Raw genomic sequence first — 13919 nt, 5'->3', positions numbered from 1 at the left:
GGGTGATTGGCGAGTCTTGAATTAGACACAGGCGTGTGACGGGTGTGATGAGACTTGAACTTGACATGCGTGTGTGTCGGGTGTGTGATGAGTCTTTAATCAGACATGTGTGCTTGACGGATGAGGCAGGAGTGTGACGGGTGAGTGACGTGTCTTGAATTAGACACAGGTGTGTGAGGGGTGAGTGACAAGGCATGAATTAGACACAGATGTATGACGGGTAAGTGACGAGGCTTGAATGAACACGGATGTGTGACGGGTGAGTGACGAGGCTAGGCTTAAATTAGACACAGGTGTGTGACGGGTGTGATGAGACTAGAACTTGACATGCGTGTGTGTCGGGTGTGTCGGGTGTGTCTTTAATTAGACATGTGTGCTTGACGGATGAGACAGGAGTGTGACGGGTGAGTGACGGGTCTTGAATTAAACACAGGTGTGCGACGGGTGAGTGACGAGGCTTGAACTTGACATACGTGTGTGGCGGGTGTGTGATGAGTCTTGAATGAACACGGGTGCGTGACAAGTGAGTGACGAGGCTTTAACTTGACATGCGTTTGTGACGGGTGTCTGATGAGGTTTGAACTTGGCAATCGTGTGTGACGGGTGATTGACGAGGCTTGAATTAGACACAGGTGTGTGATGGGTGACTGGCGAGTCTTGAATTAGACACAGGTGTGTGACCGGAGAGTGACGAGGCTTTAATCAGACACAGGTGTGTGAGGGGTGAGTGACGTGTCTTGAATGAACAAGGATGTGTGGATGTGTGACGAGGCTTGAATTAGACACAGGTGTGTGGCGGTTGAGTGTCGAGGCTTAAATTAGACACATGTGTGTGACGGGTGAGAGACGACGCTTGAATGAACACGGTTGGCAACGTCTGAGTGACGAGGCTTGACTTGGACACAGATGTGTTACGGATGTGTAACGCGACTCGCATTATACACAGGTGTGTGATAGGTGTCTGATGAGCTTGTATGAGACATGGGTGTGCGACGGGTAAGGACGATCATTGAATTAGACACAGGTGTGTGACGAGGCTAGAATTAGACATGGGGGCGCCTCTACTTTGAACCACTGAGCCCAGGGCACTTGCTGTGAACTGTGTCTGCACTCTGGTTCCACCACAGACGTTCCTCGCACATTGTATTTCATCACGACTTGGTGTTTATGTTTCGCAATTGGTCAGTTTGTTAACGTTCTAGAAGAAACTGCAAACTAAGGTTTTAGTATTCCGCGTAAAATGGTGGATTCTTTATCAGACAATCGTCTCTTGTATACTGAGTCAAATTAAAAACTTCACATTTTTAAAAGTAATCCCATATATGATATACAACCGACAAATGTATCAGAGAAGGTAATTTTTGATCAATAATGTCCAAAGAAGGATTTGAATTAACGGTGGTAACCATAATTTGTTCCAAGCACCTACGGTATTCGGTAATAACATCAACAGTTTAAATCATAAGTCCCAAGCACGAGAACCTGATGGCAGACAAGTTCAGTAGCGTGTATGACCACCATGTGCGTTGACAACTGCCACACAATGCCTCCGCATCGACCTTGTGATGCTTGTGAACACATGATTGGGAAGACGACGCCATTGTTGCTGCAGAATGGCGCCAAGATCTTGCAAATTCCGTGGTTGGTTCTGGAGAGTGCGCAGACTTCTGCCATGAGCATCCCAGGCGTGTTCGATGGGATTGAGGTCGGGAGACCTTGATGGCCAGTCGATGACGTTGACTCCCGCATTCTGAAAGAAATTTCTTGTCAAAATTGCTGTGTGGGGTCTGGCATTGTCGTGTTAGAAGATCAAACCGGGTCCATGTGCTGGCATAAAAGGCAGAAGTTCTGGTGCCAGTACCTGGTCGCGATAAGCAGCAGCGTTGAGGTTGCCACGAATGACAAGAAGCCTGGAACGTGCATTGCCACAGAAAGCACGCCACACCATGACACTTCCGCCTCGAAATCGTTTGTGACGGGTGTCTGATGAGGTTTGAACTTGGCAATCGTGTGTGACGGGTGATTGACGAGGCTTGAATTAGACACAGGTGTGTGATGGGTGACTGGCGAGTCTTGAATTAGACACAGGTGTGTGACCGGAGAGTGACGAGGCTTTAATCAGACACAGGTGTGTGAGGGGTGAGTGACGTGTCTTGAATGAACAAGGATGTGTGGATGTGTGACGAGGCTTGAATTAGACACAGGTGTGTGGCGGTTGAGTGACGAGGCTTAAATTAGACACAGGTGTGTGACGGGTGAGAGACGAGGCTTGAATGAACACGGATGTGCAACGTCTGAGTGACGAGGCTTGACTTGGACACAGATGTGTTACGGATGTGTAACGCGACTCGCATTATACACAGGTGTGTGATAGGTGTCTGATGAGCTTGTATGAGACATGGGTGTGCGACGGGTAAGGACGATCATTGAATTAGACACAGGTGTGTGACGAGGCTAGAATTAGACATGGGGGCGCCTCTACTTTGAACCACTGAGCCCAGGGCACTTGCTGTGAACTGTGTCTGCACTCTGGTTCCACCACAGACGTTCCTCGCACATTGTATTTCATCACGACTTGGTGTTTATGTTTCGCAATTGGTCAGTTTGTTAACGTTCTAGAAGAAACTGCAAACTAAGGTTTTAGTATTCCGCGTAAAATGGTGAATTCTTTATCAGACAATCGTCTCTTGTATACTGAGTCAAATTAAAAACTTCACATTTTTAAAAGTAATCCCATATATGATATACAACCGACAAATGTATCAGAGAAGGTAATTTTTGATCAATAATGTCCAAAGAAGGATTTGAATTAACGGTGGTAACCATAATTTGTTCCAAGCACCTACGGTATTCGGTAATAACATCAACAGTTTAAATCATAAGTCCCAAGCACGAGAACCTGATGGCAGACAAGTTCAGTAGCGTGTATGACCACCATGTGCGTTGACAACTGCCACACAATGCCTCCGCATCGACCTTGTGATGCTTGTGAACACATGATTGGGAAGACGACGCCATTGTTGCTGCAAAATGGCGCCAAGATCTTGCAAATTCCGTGGTTGGTTCTGGAGAGTGCGCAGACTTCTGCCATGAGCATCCCAGGCGTGTTCGATGGGATTGAGGTCGGGAGACCTTGATGGCCAGTCGATGACGTTGACTCCCGCATTCTGAAGGAAATTTCTTGTCAAAATTGCTGTGTGGGGTCTGGCATTGTCGTGTTAGAAGATCAAACCGGGTCCATGTGCTGGCATAAAAGGCAGAAGTTCTGGTGCCAGTACCTGGTCGCGATAAGCAGCAGCGTTGAGGTTGCCACGAATGACAAGAAGCCTGGAACGTGCATTGCCACAGAAAGCACCCCACACCATGACACTTCCGCCTGGAAATCTGTCAACTTCCTGTACACAACACTGGGCGTAACGTTCATGACGGCGCCTCCACATCCTCGCCCTACCATCAGCACATCGAAGATTAAATCGGGATTCATCACTGAAGACGACTTGATTCCAATTCCTCTGAGTCCATCGTAAGTGTCGCTGTGCTCACAATTGACGTTGACGTCTGTGTAATTGAGTCAGAATCGGCCCGCAGTATGGCCGTCGTGCTTGAAGGTGAGCAGTTCTCAGACGGTTTCGAACAGTTTGGGCACTCAGTCTACCCCTAAACAGGTCATTTCTGGTTGATGTAGCCGTCAAAAATTGGTTACTGAGGTGACGTAAGACAATCTGACGACACTCTGCATGTAACGTCACACGTGGTCGACCTGGCCGAGGGCGATCAGCGGTGGTACCCGTTTGCTGTAGACGCGTCTGTAAATCATAAACAGTCCGTCAACTACAACCCATCGTCCTTGCAACTTCAGCTACGGACGTTCCCGTCTGCAACATGCCGATGGCACGTTCACGTTGCACATTTGAAAGGTGTGGCATGACAAATGGCCGTAAAGACTTTTGTTTTCCTTTTTTTTTTTTTGTTAATGACTGCTAACAAGTATGGCTGAAAACACGTGCGGTATTATGGCCACGTGACCCGTTGCACGTGAAAAACCACTTTTGCCACTATAGTGCTGTGCACATGATTTTGATAGATTCACCTGCACAAAAACGGGTTTTATCTGAAGACAATACGTGGCCATTACTGTTTAAATACACAATAAGGGCCCACAATGATAACTGGTCAAAATGTTAAAATTTTAGGATTGTGAAGTTTTTAATTTGGTTCAGTATATTTACGGATCATATTGTGCAATGTGCTAATAACATCTACTGAAACGTAGTGCCTTTCGGTATTAAACTAATAATAGATGTTTAACTTACGTGATTAAATTCCAGGAATTCATCTGAGCCAATGGCGGGTTTGTAAAGCAGTCGAAACGTCTTCATATATTCCGTTGCAAAGTCGGAACATGGGGGTGTTGCTGATGTAGGATGTTGGAACTTAATTGAAGCAATAGTGGTCAGGTTTTGCAGATGCACCTCGAAGTACGGACTGTTGTCATCCGCGGTTGGACACCAGGCAGCACCGCAGTCAGCTGTAGTTACAAGTTGCCGTCACACATCAAACCATTTGATAACTTCTCTTTGAATTCTAAAAATAGTCGAACCTCGTTATCGGAAACATCAATAAGCGACTTTCAATATAGTTATATCCGGGCGTTTTGGGATAACTGAAAAAAAGATAATCAGTCATCGACTACAACACAGTAGTATCTGGTAGAAAAGTCTGGACCAACTGACGCCTAGGAGCTACGAATGTATCCCGGGTACCCGTATTGGGGATAACGCTGTTCGGCTGTAGCAGTAACAAGCACACGAAAAGCACCACTATTCCATACGAACATGGGGCGATTGGATTGTCTTGTTGTTTAAGAAAACCGGGACAGCAGATAAAGCTGGAAGCATATTGCTAAAACGGCTTAAAATCATAATCGTCCACGCTTGTAGACATGTAGAACTATATACAGAAACACTCACTCTGACAGCAGCCACATGTAGAACTATATACAGAAACACTCACTCTGACAGCAGCCACATGTAGAACTATATACAGAAACACTCACTCTGACAGCAGCCACATGTAGAACTATATACAGGAACACTCACTCTGACAGCAGCCACATGTAGAACTATATACAGAAACACTCACTCTGACAGCAGCCACATGTAGAACTATATACAGAAACACTCACTCTGACAGCAGCCACATATAGAACTATATACAGAAACACTCACTCTGACAGCAGCCATATGTAGAACTATATACAGGAACACTCACTCTGACAGCAGCCATATGTAGAACTTTATACAGAAACACTCACTCTGACAGCAGCCACATATAGAACTATATACAGGAACACTCACTCTGACAGCAGCCATATGTAGAACTATATACAGGAACACTCACTCTGACAGCAGCCATATGTAGAACTATATACAGGAACACTCACTCTGACAGCAGCCACATATAGAACTATATACAGGAACACTCACTCTGACAGCAGCCACATATAGAACTATATACAGAAACACTCACTCTGACAGCAGCCATATCTAGAACTATATACAGAAACACTCACTCTGACAGCAGCCATATGTAGAACTATATACAGAAACACTCACTCTGACAGCAGCCATATGTAGAACTATATACAGGAACACTCACTCTGACAGCAGCCACATATAGAACTATATACAGGAACACTCACTCTGACAGCAGCCACATCTAGAACTATATACAGAAACACTCACTCTGACAGCAGCCACATATAGAACTATATACAGGAACACTCACTCTGACAGCAGCCACATGTAGAACTATATACAGAAACACTCACTCTGACAGCAGCCATATGTAGAACTATATACAGGAACACTCACTCTGACAGCAGCCACATATAGAACTATATACAGGAACACTCACTCTGACAGCAGCCACATCTAGAACTATATACAGAAACACTCACTCTGAAAGCAGCCACATATAGAACTATATACAGGAACACTCACTCTGACAGCAGCCATATGTAGAACTATATACAGAAACACTCACTCTGACAGCAGCCATATGTAGAGCTATATACAGGAACACTCACTCTGACAGCAGCCATATCTAGAACTATATACAGAAACACTCACTCTGACAGCAGCCACATCTAGAACTATATACAGGAACACTCACTCTGACAGCAGCCATATGTAGAACTATATACAGGAACACTCACTCTGACAGCAGCCACATCTAGAACTATATACAGGAACACTCACTCTGACAGCAGCCACATCTAGAACTATATACAGGAACACTCACTCTGACAGCAGCCACATCTAGAACTATATACAGAAACACTCACTCTGACAGCAGCCACATGTAGAACTATATACAGGAACACTCACTCTGACAGCAGCCATATGTAGAACTATATACAGGAACACTCACTCTGACAGCAGCCACATGTAGAACTATATACAGGAACACTCACTCTGACAGCAGCCATATGTAGAACTATATACAGAAACACTCACTCTGACAGCAGCCACATGTAGAACTATATACAGGAACACTCACTCTGACAGCAGCCACATCTAGAACTATATACAGGAACACTCACTCTGACAGCAGCCACATCTAGAACTATATACAGAAACACTCACTCTGACAGCAGCCACATCTAGAACTATATACAGAAACACTCACTCTGACAGCAGCCACATGTAGAACTATATACAGGAACACTCACTCTGACAGCAGCCACATCTAGAACTATATACAGAAACACTCACTCTGACAGCAGCCACATCTAGCACTATATACAGGAACACTCACTCTGACAGCAGCCACATATAGAACTATATACAGAAACACTCACTCTGACAGCAGCCATATGTAGAACTATATACAGGAACACTCACTCTGACAGCAGCCACATCTAGAACTATATACAGGAACACTCACTCTGACAGCAGCCACATATAGAACTATATACAGAAACACTCACTCTGACAGCAGCCATATGTAGAACTATATACAGAAACACTCACTCTGACAGCAGCCACATGTAGAACTATATACAGAAACACTCACTCTGACAGCAGCCATATGTAGAACTATATACAGGAACACTCACTCTGACAGCAGCCATATCTAGAACTATATACAGAAACACTCACTCTGACAGCAGCCACATCTAGAACTATATACAGGAACACTCACTCTGACAGCAGCCATATGTAGAACTATATACAGGAACACTCACTCTGACAGCAGCCATATGTAGAACTATATACAGAAACACTCACTCTGACAGCAGCCATATGTAGAACTATATACAGGAACACTCACTCTGACAGCAGCCACATGTAGAACTATATACAGAAACACTCACTCTGACAGCAGCCACATCTAGCACTATATACTGGAACACTCACTCTGACAGCAGCCACATATAGAACTATATACAGAAACACTCACTCTGACAGCAGCCACATGTAGAACTATATACAGAAACACTCACTCTGACAGCAGCCATATGTAGAACTATATACAGGAACACTCACTCTGACAGCAGCCATATGTAGAACTATATACAGAAACACTCACTCTGACAGCAGCCATATGTAGAACTATATACAGGAACACTCACTCTGACAGCAGCCACATCTAGAACTATATACAGAAACACTCACTCTGACAGCAGCCATATGTAGAACTATATACAGGAACACTCACTCTGACAGCAGCCACATGTAGAACTATATACAGGAACACTCACTCTGACAGCAGCCACATATAGAACTATATACAGGAACATTCACTCTGACAGCAGCCATATGTAGAACTATATACAGAAACACTCACTCTGACAGCAGCCATATGTAGAACTATATACAGGAACACTCACTCTGACAGCAGCCACATCTAGAACTATATACAGAAACACTCACTCTGACAGCAGCCATATGTAGAACTATATACAGAAACACTCACTCTGACAGCAGCCATATGTAGAACTATATACAGGAACACTCACTCTGACAGCAGCCACATCTAGAACTATATACAGAAACACTCACTCTGACAGCAGCCACATGTAGAACTATATACAGGAACACTCACTCTGACAGCAGCCACATCTAGAACTATATACAGGAACACTCACTCTGACAGCAGCCACATCTAGAACTATATACAGAAACACTCACTCTGACAGCAGCCATATGTAGAACTATATACAGGAACACTCACTCTGACAGCAGCCATATGTAGAACTATATACAGGAACACTCACTCTGACAGCAGCCACATCTAGAACTATATACAGAAACACTCACTCTGACAGCAGCCACATGTAGAACTATATACAGGAACACTCACTCTGACAGCAGCCACATCTAGAACTATATACAGGAACACTCACTCTGACAGCAGCCACATCTAGAACTATATACAGAAACACTCACTCTGACAGCAGCCACATATAGAACTATATACAGGAACACTCACTCTGACAGCAGCCACATGTAGAACTATATACAGAAACACTCACTCTGACAGCAGCCATATGTAGAACTATATACAGGAACACTCACTCTGACAGCAGCCACATATAGAACTATATACAGGAACACTCACTCTGACAGCAGCCACATCTAGAACTATATACAGAAACACTCACTCTGAAAGCAGCCACATATAGAACTATATACAGGAACACTCACTCTGACAGCAGCCACATGTAGAACTATATACAGAAACACTCACTCTGACAGCAGCCATATGTAGAGCTATATACAGGAACACTCACTCTGACAGCAGCCATATCTAGAACTATATACAGAAACACTCACTCTGACAGCAGCCACATCTAGAACTATATACAGGAACACTCACTCTGACAGCAGCCATATGTAGAACTATATACAGGAACACTCACTCTGACAGCAGCCACATCTAGAACTATATACAGGAACACTCACTCTGACAGCAGCCACATCTAGAACTATATACAGGAACACTCACTCTGACAGCAGCCACATCTAGAACTATATACAGAAACACTCACTCTGACAGCAGCCACATGTAGAACTATATACAGGAACACTCACTCTGACAGCAGCCATATGTAGAACTATATACAGGAACACTCACTCTGACAGCAGCCACATGTAGAACTATATACAGGAACACTCACTCTGACAGCAGCCATATGTAGAACTATATACAGAAACACTCACTCTGACAGCAGCCACATGTAGAACTATATACAGGAACACTCACTCTGACAGCAGCCACATCTAGAACTATATACAGGAACACTCACTCTGACAGCAGCCACATCTAGAACTATATACAGAAACACTCACTCTGACAGCAGCCACATCTAGAACTATATACAGAAACACTCACTCTGACAGCAGCCACATGTAGAACTATATACAGGAACACTCACTCTGACAGCAGCCACATCTAGAACTATATACAGGAACACTCACTCTGACAGCAGCCACATCTAGCACTATATACAGGAACACTCACTCTGACAGCAGCCACATATAGAACTATATACAGAAACACTCACTCTGACAGCAGCCATATGTAGAACTATATACAGGAACACTCACTCTGACAGCAGCCACATCTAGAACTATATACAGGAACACTCACTCTGACAGCAGCCACATATAGAACTATATACAGAAACACTCACTCTGACAGCAGCCATATGTAGAACTATATACAGAAACACTCACTCTGACAGCAGCCACATGTAGAACTATATACAGAAACACTCACTCTGACAGCAGCCATATGTAGAACTATATACAGGAACACTCACTCTGACAGCAGCCATATCTAGAACTATATACAGAAACACTCACTCTGACAGCAGCCACATCTAGAACTATATACAGGAACACTCACTCTGACAGCAGCCATATGTAGAACTATATACAGGAACACTCACTCTGACAGCAGCCATATGTAGAACTATATACAGAAACACTCACTCTGACAGCAGCCATATGTAGAACTATATACAGGAACACTCACTCTGACAGCAGCCACATGTAGAACTATATACAGAAACACTCACTCTGACAGCAGCCACATCTAGCACTATATACAGGAACACTCACTCTGACAGCAGCCACATATAGAACTATATACAGAAACACTCACTCTGACAGCAGCCACATGTAGAACTATATACAGAAACACTCACTCTGACAGCAGCCATATGTAGAACTATATACAGGAACACTCACTCTGACAGCAGCCATATGTAGAACTATATACAGAAACACTCACTCTGACAGCAGCCATATGTAGAACTATATACAGGAACACTCACTCTGACAGCAGCCACATCTAGAACTATATACAGAAACACTCATTCTGACAGCAGCCATATGTAGAACTATATACAGGAACACTCACTCTGACAGCAGCCACATATAGAACTATATACAGAAACACTCACTCTGACAGCAGCCACATGTAGAACTATATACAGAAACACTCACTCTGACAGCAGCCATATGTAGAACTATATACAGGAACACTCACTCTGACAGCAGCCATATGTAGAACTATATACAGAAACACTCACTCTGACAGCAGCCATATGTAGAACTATATACAGGAACACTCACTCTGACAGCAGCCACATCTAGAACTATATACAGAAACACTCACTCTGACAGCAGCCATATGTAGAACTATATACAGGAACACTCACTCTGACAGCAGCCACATGTAGAACTATATACAGGAACACTCACTCTGACAGCAGCCACATATAGAACTATATACAGGAACACTCACTCTGACAGCAGCCATATGTAGAACTATATACAGAAACACTCACTCTGACAGCAGCCATATGTAGAACTATATACAGGAACACTCACTCTGACAGCAGCCACATCTAGAACTATATACAGAAACACTCACTCTGACAGCAGCCATATGTAGAACTATATACAGAAACACTCACTCTGACAGCAGCCATATGTAGAACTATATACAGGAACACTCACTCTGACAGCAGCCACATCTAGAACTATATACAGAAACACTCACTCTGACAGCAGCCACATGTAGAACTATATACAGGAACACTCACTCTGACAGCAGCCACATCTAGAACTATATACAGGAACACTCACTCTGACAGCAGCCACATCTAGAACTATATACAGAAACACTCACTCTGACAGCAGCCATATGTAGAACTATATACAGGAACACTCACTCTGACAGCAGCCATATGTAGAACTATATACAGGAACACTCACTCTGACAGCAGCCACATCTAGAACTATATACAGAAACACTCACTCTGACAGCAGCCACATGTAGAACTATATACAGGAACACTCACTCTGACAGCAGCCACATCTAGAACTATATACAGGAACACTCACTCTGACAGCAGCCACATCTAGAACTATATACAGAAACACTCACTCTGACAGCAGCCACATGTAGAACTATATACAGAAACACTCACTCTGACAGCAGCCACATCTAGAACTATATACAGGAACACTCACTCTGACAGCAGCCACATCTAGAACTATATACAGAAACACTCACTCTGACAGCAGCCACATCTAGAACTATATACAGAAACACTCACTCTGACAGCAGCCACATGTAGAACTATATACAGAAACACTCACTCTGACAGCAGCCACATCTAGAACTATATACAGAAACACTCACTCTGACAGCAGCCACATCTAGAACTATATACAGGAACACTCACTCTGACAGCAGCCACATCTAGAACTATATACAGAAACACTCACTCTGACAGCAGCCACATGTAGAACTATATACAGAAACACTCACTCTGACAGCAGCCATATGTAGAACTATATACAGGAACACTCACTCTGACAGCAGCCACATATAGAACTATATACAGAAACACTCACTCTGACAGCAGCCATATGTAGAACTATATACAGAAACACTCACTCTGACAGCAGCCATATGTAGAACTATATACAGAAACACTCACTCTGACAGCAGCCATATGTAGAACTATATACAGGAACACTCACTCTGACAGCAGCCACATATAGAACTATATACAGAAACACTCACTCTGACAGCAGCCACATGTAGAACTATATACAGGAACACTCACTCTGACAGCAGCCACATCTAGAACTATATACAGAAACACTCACTCTGACAGCAGCCACATGTAGAACTATATACAGGAACACTCACTCTGACAGCAGCCACATGTAGAACTATATACAGAAACACTCACTCTGACAGCAGCCATATGTAGAACTATATACAGGAACACTCACTCTGACAGCAGCCACATATAGAACTATATACAGAAACACTCACTCTGACAGCAGCCACATCTAGAACTATATACAGGAACACTCACTCTGACAGCAGCCATATGTAGAACTATATACAGAAACACTCACTCTGACAGCAGCCATATGTAGAACTATATACAGGAACACTCACTCTGACAGCAGCCATATGTAGAACTATATACAGAAACACTCACTCTGACAGCAGCCATATGAAGAACTATATACAGGAACACTCACTCTGACAGCAGCCACATCTAGAACTATATACAGGAACACTCACTCTGACAGCAGCCATATGTAAAACTATATACAGAAACACTCACTCTGACAGCAGCCATATGTAGAACTATATACAGGAACACTCACTCTGACAGCAGCCATATGTAGAACTATATACAGGAACACTCACTCTGACAGCAGCCACATGTAGAACTATATACAGGAACACTCACTCTGACAGCAGCCACATGTAGAACTATATACAGAAACACTCACTCTGACAGCAGCCACATCTAGAACTATATACAGGAACACTCACTCTGACAGCAGCCACATGTAGAACTATATACAGGAACACTCACTCTGACAGCAGCCATATGTAGAACTATATACAGAAACACTCACTCTGACAGCAGCCATATGTAGAACTATATACAGGAACACTCACTCTGACAGCAGCCATATGTAGAACTATATACAGGAACACTCACTCTGACAGCAGCCACATCTAGAACTATATACAGGAACACTCACTCTGACAGCAGCCACATCTAGAACTATATACAGAAACACTCACTCTGACAGCAGCCATATGTAGAACTATATACAGGAACACTCACTCTGACAGCAGCCACATCTAGAACTATATACAGGAACACTCACTCTGACAGCAGCCACATATAGAACTATATACAGGAACACTCACTCTGACAGCAGCCATATGTAGAACTATATACAGAAACACTCACTCTGACAGCAGCCATATGTAGAACTATATACAGGAACACTCACTCTGACAGCAGCCACATCTAGAACTATATACAGGAACACTCACTCTGACAGCAGCCACATCTAGAACTATATACAGAAACACTCACTCTGACAGCAGCCACATATAGAACTATATACAGAAACACTCACTCTGACAGCAGCCACATGTAGAACTATATACAGGAACACTCACTCTGACAGCAGCCACATGTAGAACTATATACAGGAACACTCACTCTGACAGCAGCCACATCTAGAACTATATACAGAAACACTCACTCTGACAGCAGCCACATGTAGAACTATATACAGAAACACTCACTCTGACAGCAGCCACATCTAGCACTATATACAGGAACACTCACTCTGACAGCAGCCACATATAGAACTATATACAGGAACACTCACTCTGACAGCAGCCACATCTAGAACTATATACAGAAACACTCACTCTGACAGCAGCCATATGTAGAACTATATACAGAAACACTCACTCTGACAGCAGCCATATGTAGAACTATATACAGGAACACTCACTCTGACAGCAGCCACATGTAGAACTATATACAGAAACACTCACTCTGA

General features: G+C 43.6%; 1 protein-coding gene across 1 annotated transcript in view; it reads right to left on the bottom strand.

Annotated features, from left to right (window-relative positions):
• Positions 1–13919, bottom strand: part of LOC139452426 (uncharacterized) — a 147266-nt gene that overhangs the window by 94216 nt on the left and 39131 nt on the right. Inside the window, exon 3 of the mRNA XM_071233899.1 lies at positions 4314–4528. Coding sequence (XP_071090000.1) covers positions 4314–4528 — 215 coding nt within the window. The remainder of the gene's footprint in view (positions 1–4313; positions 4529–13919) is intronic.

The sequence above is a fragment of the Haliotis cracherodii genome, unplaced genomic scaffold, assembly GCF_022045235.1.
Source record: "Haliotis cracherodii isolate W230 unplaced genomic scaffold, xgHalCrac1.p SCAF_9, whole genome shotgun sequence".
NCBI lineage: Eukaryota > Metazoa > Mollusca > Gastropoda > Lepetellida > Haliotidae > Haliotis > Haliotis cracherodii.
Note: the sequence above shows the minus strand (reverse complement) of the source record. Positions and strands in the feature narration are given on the sequence as shown.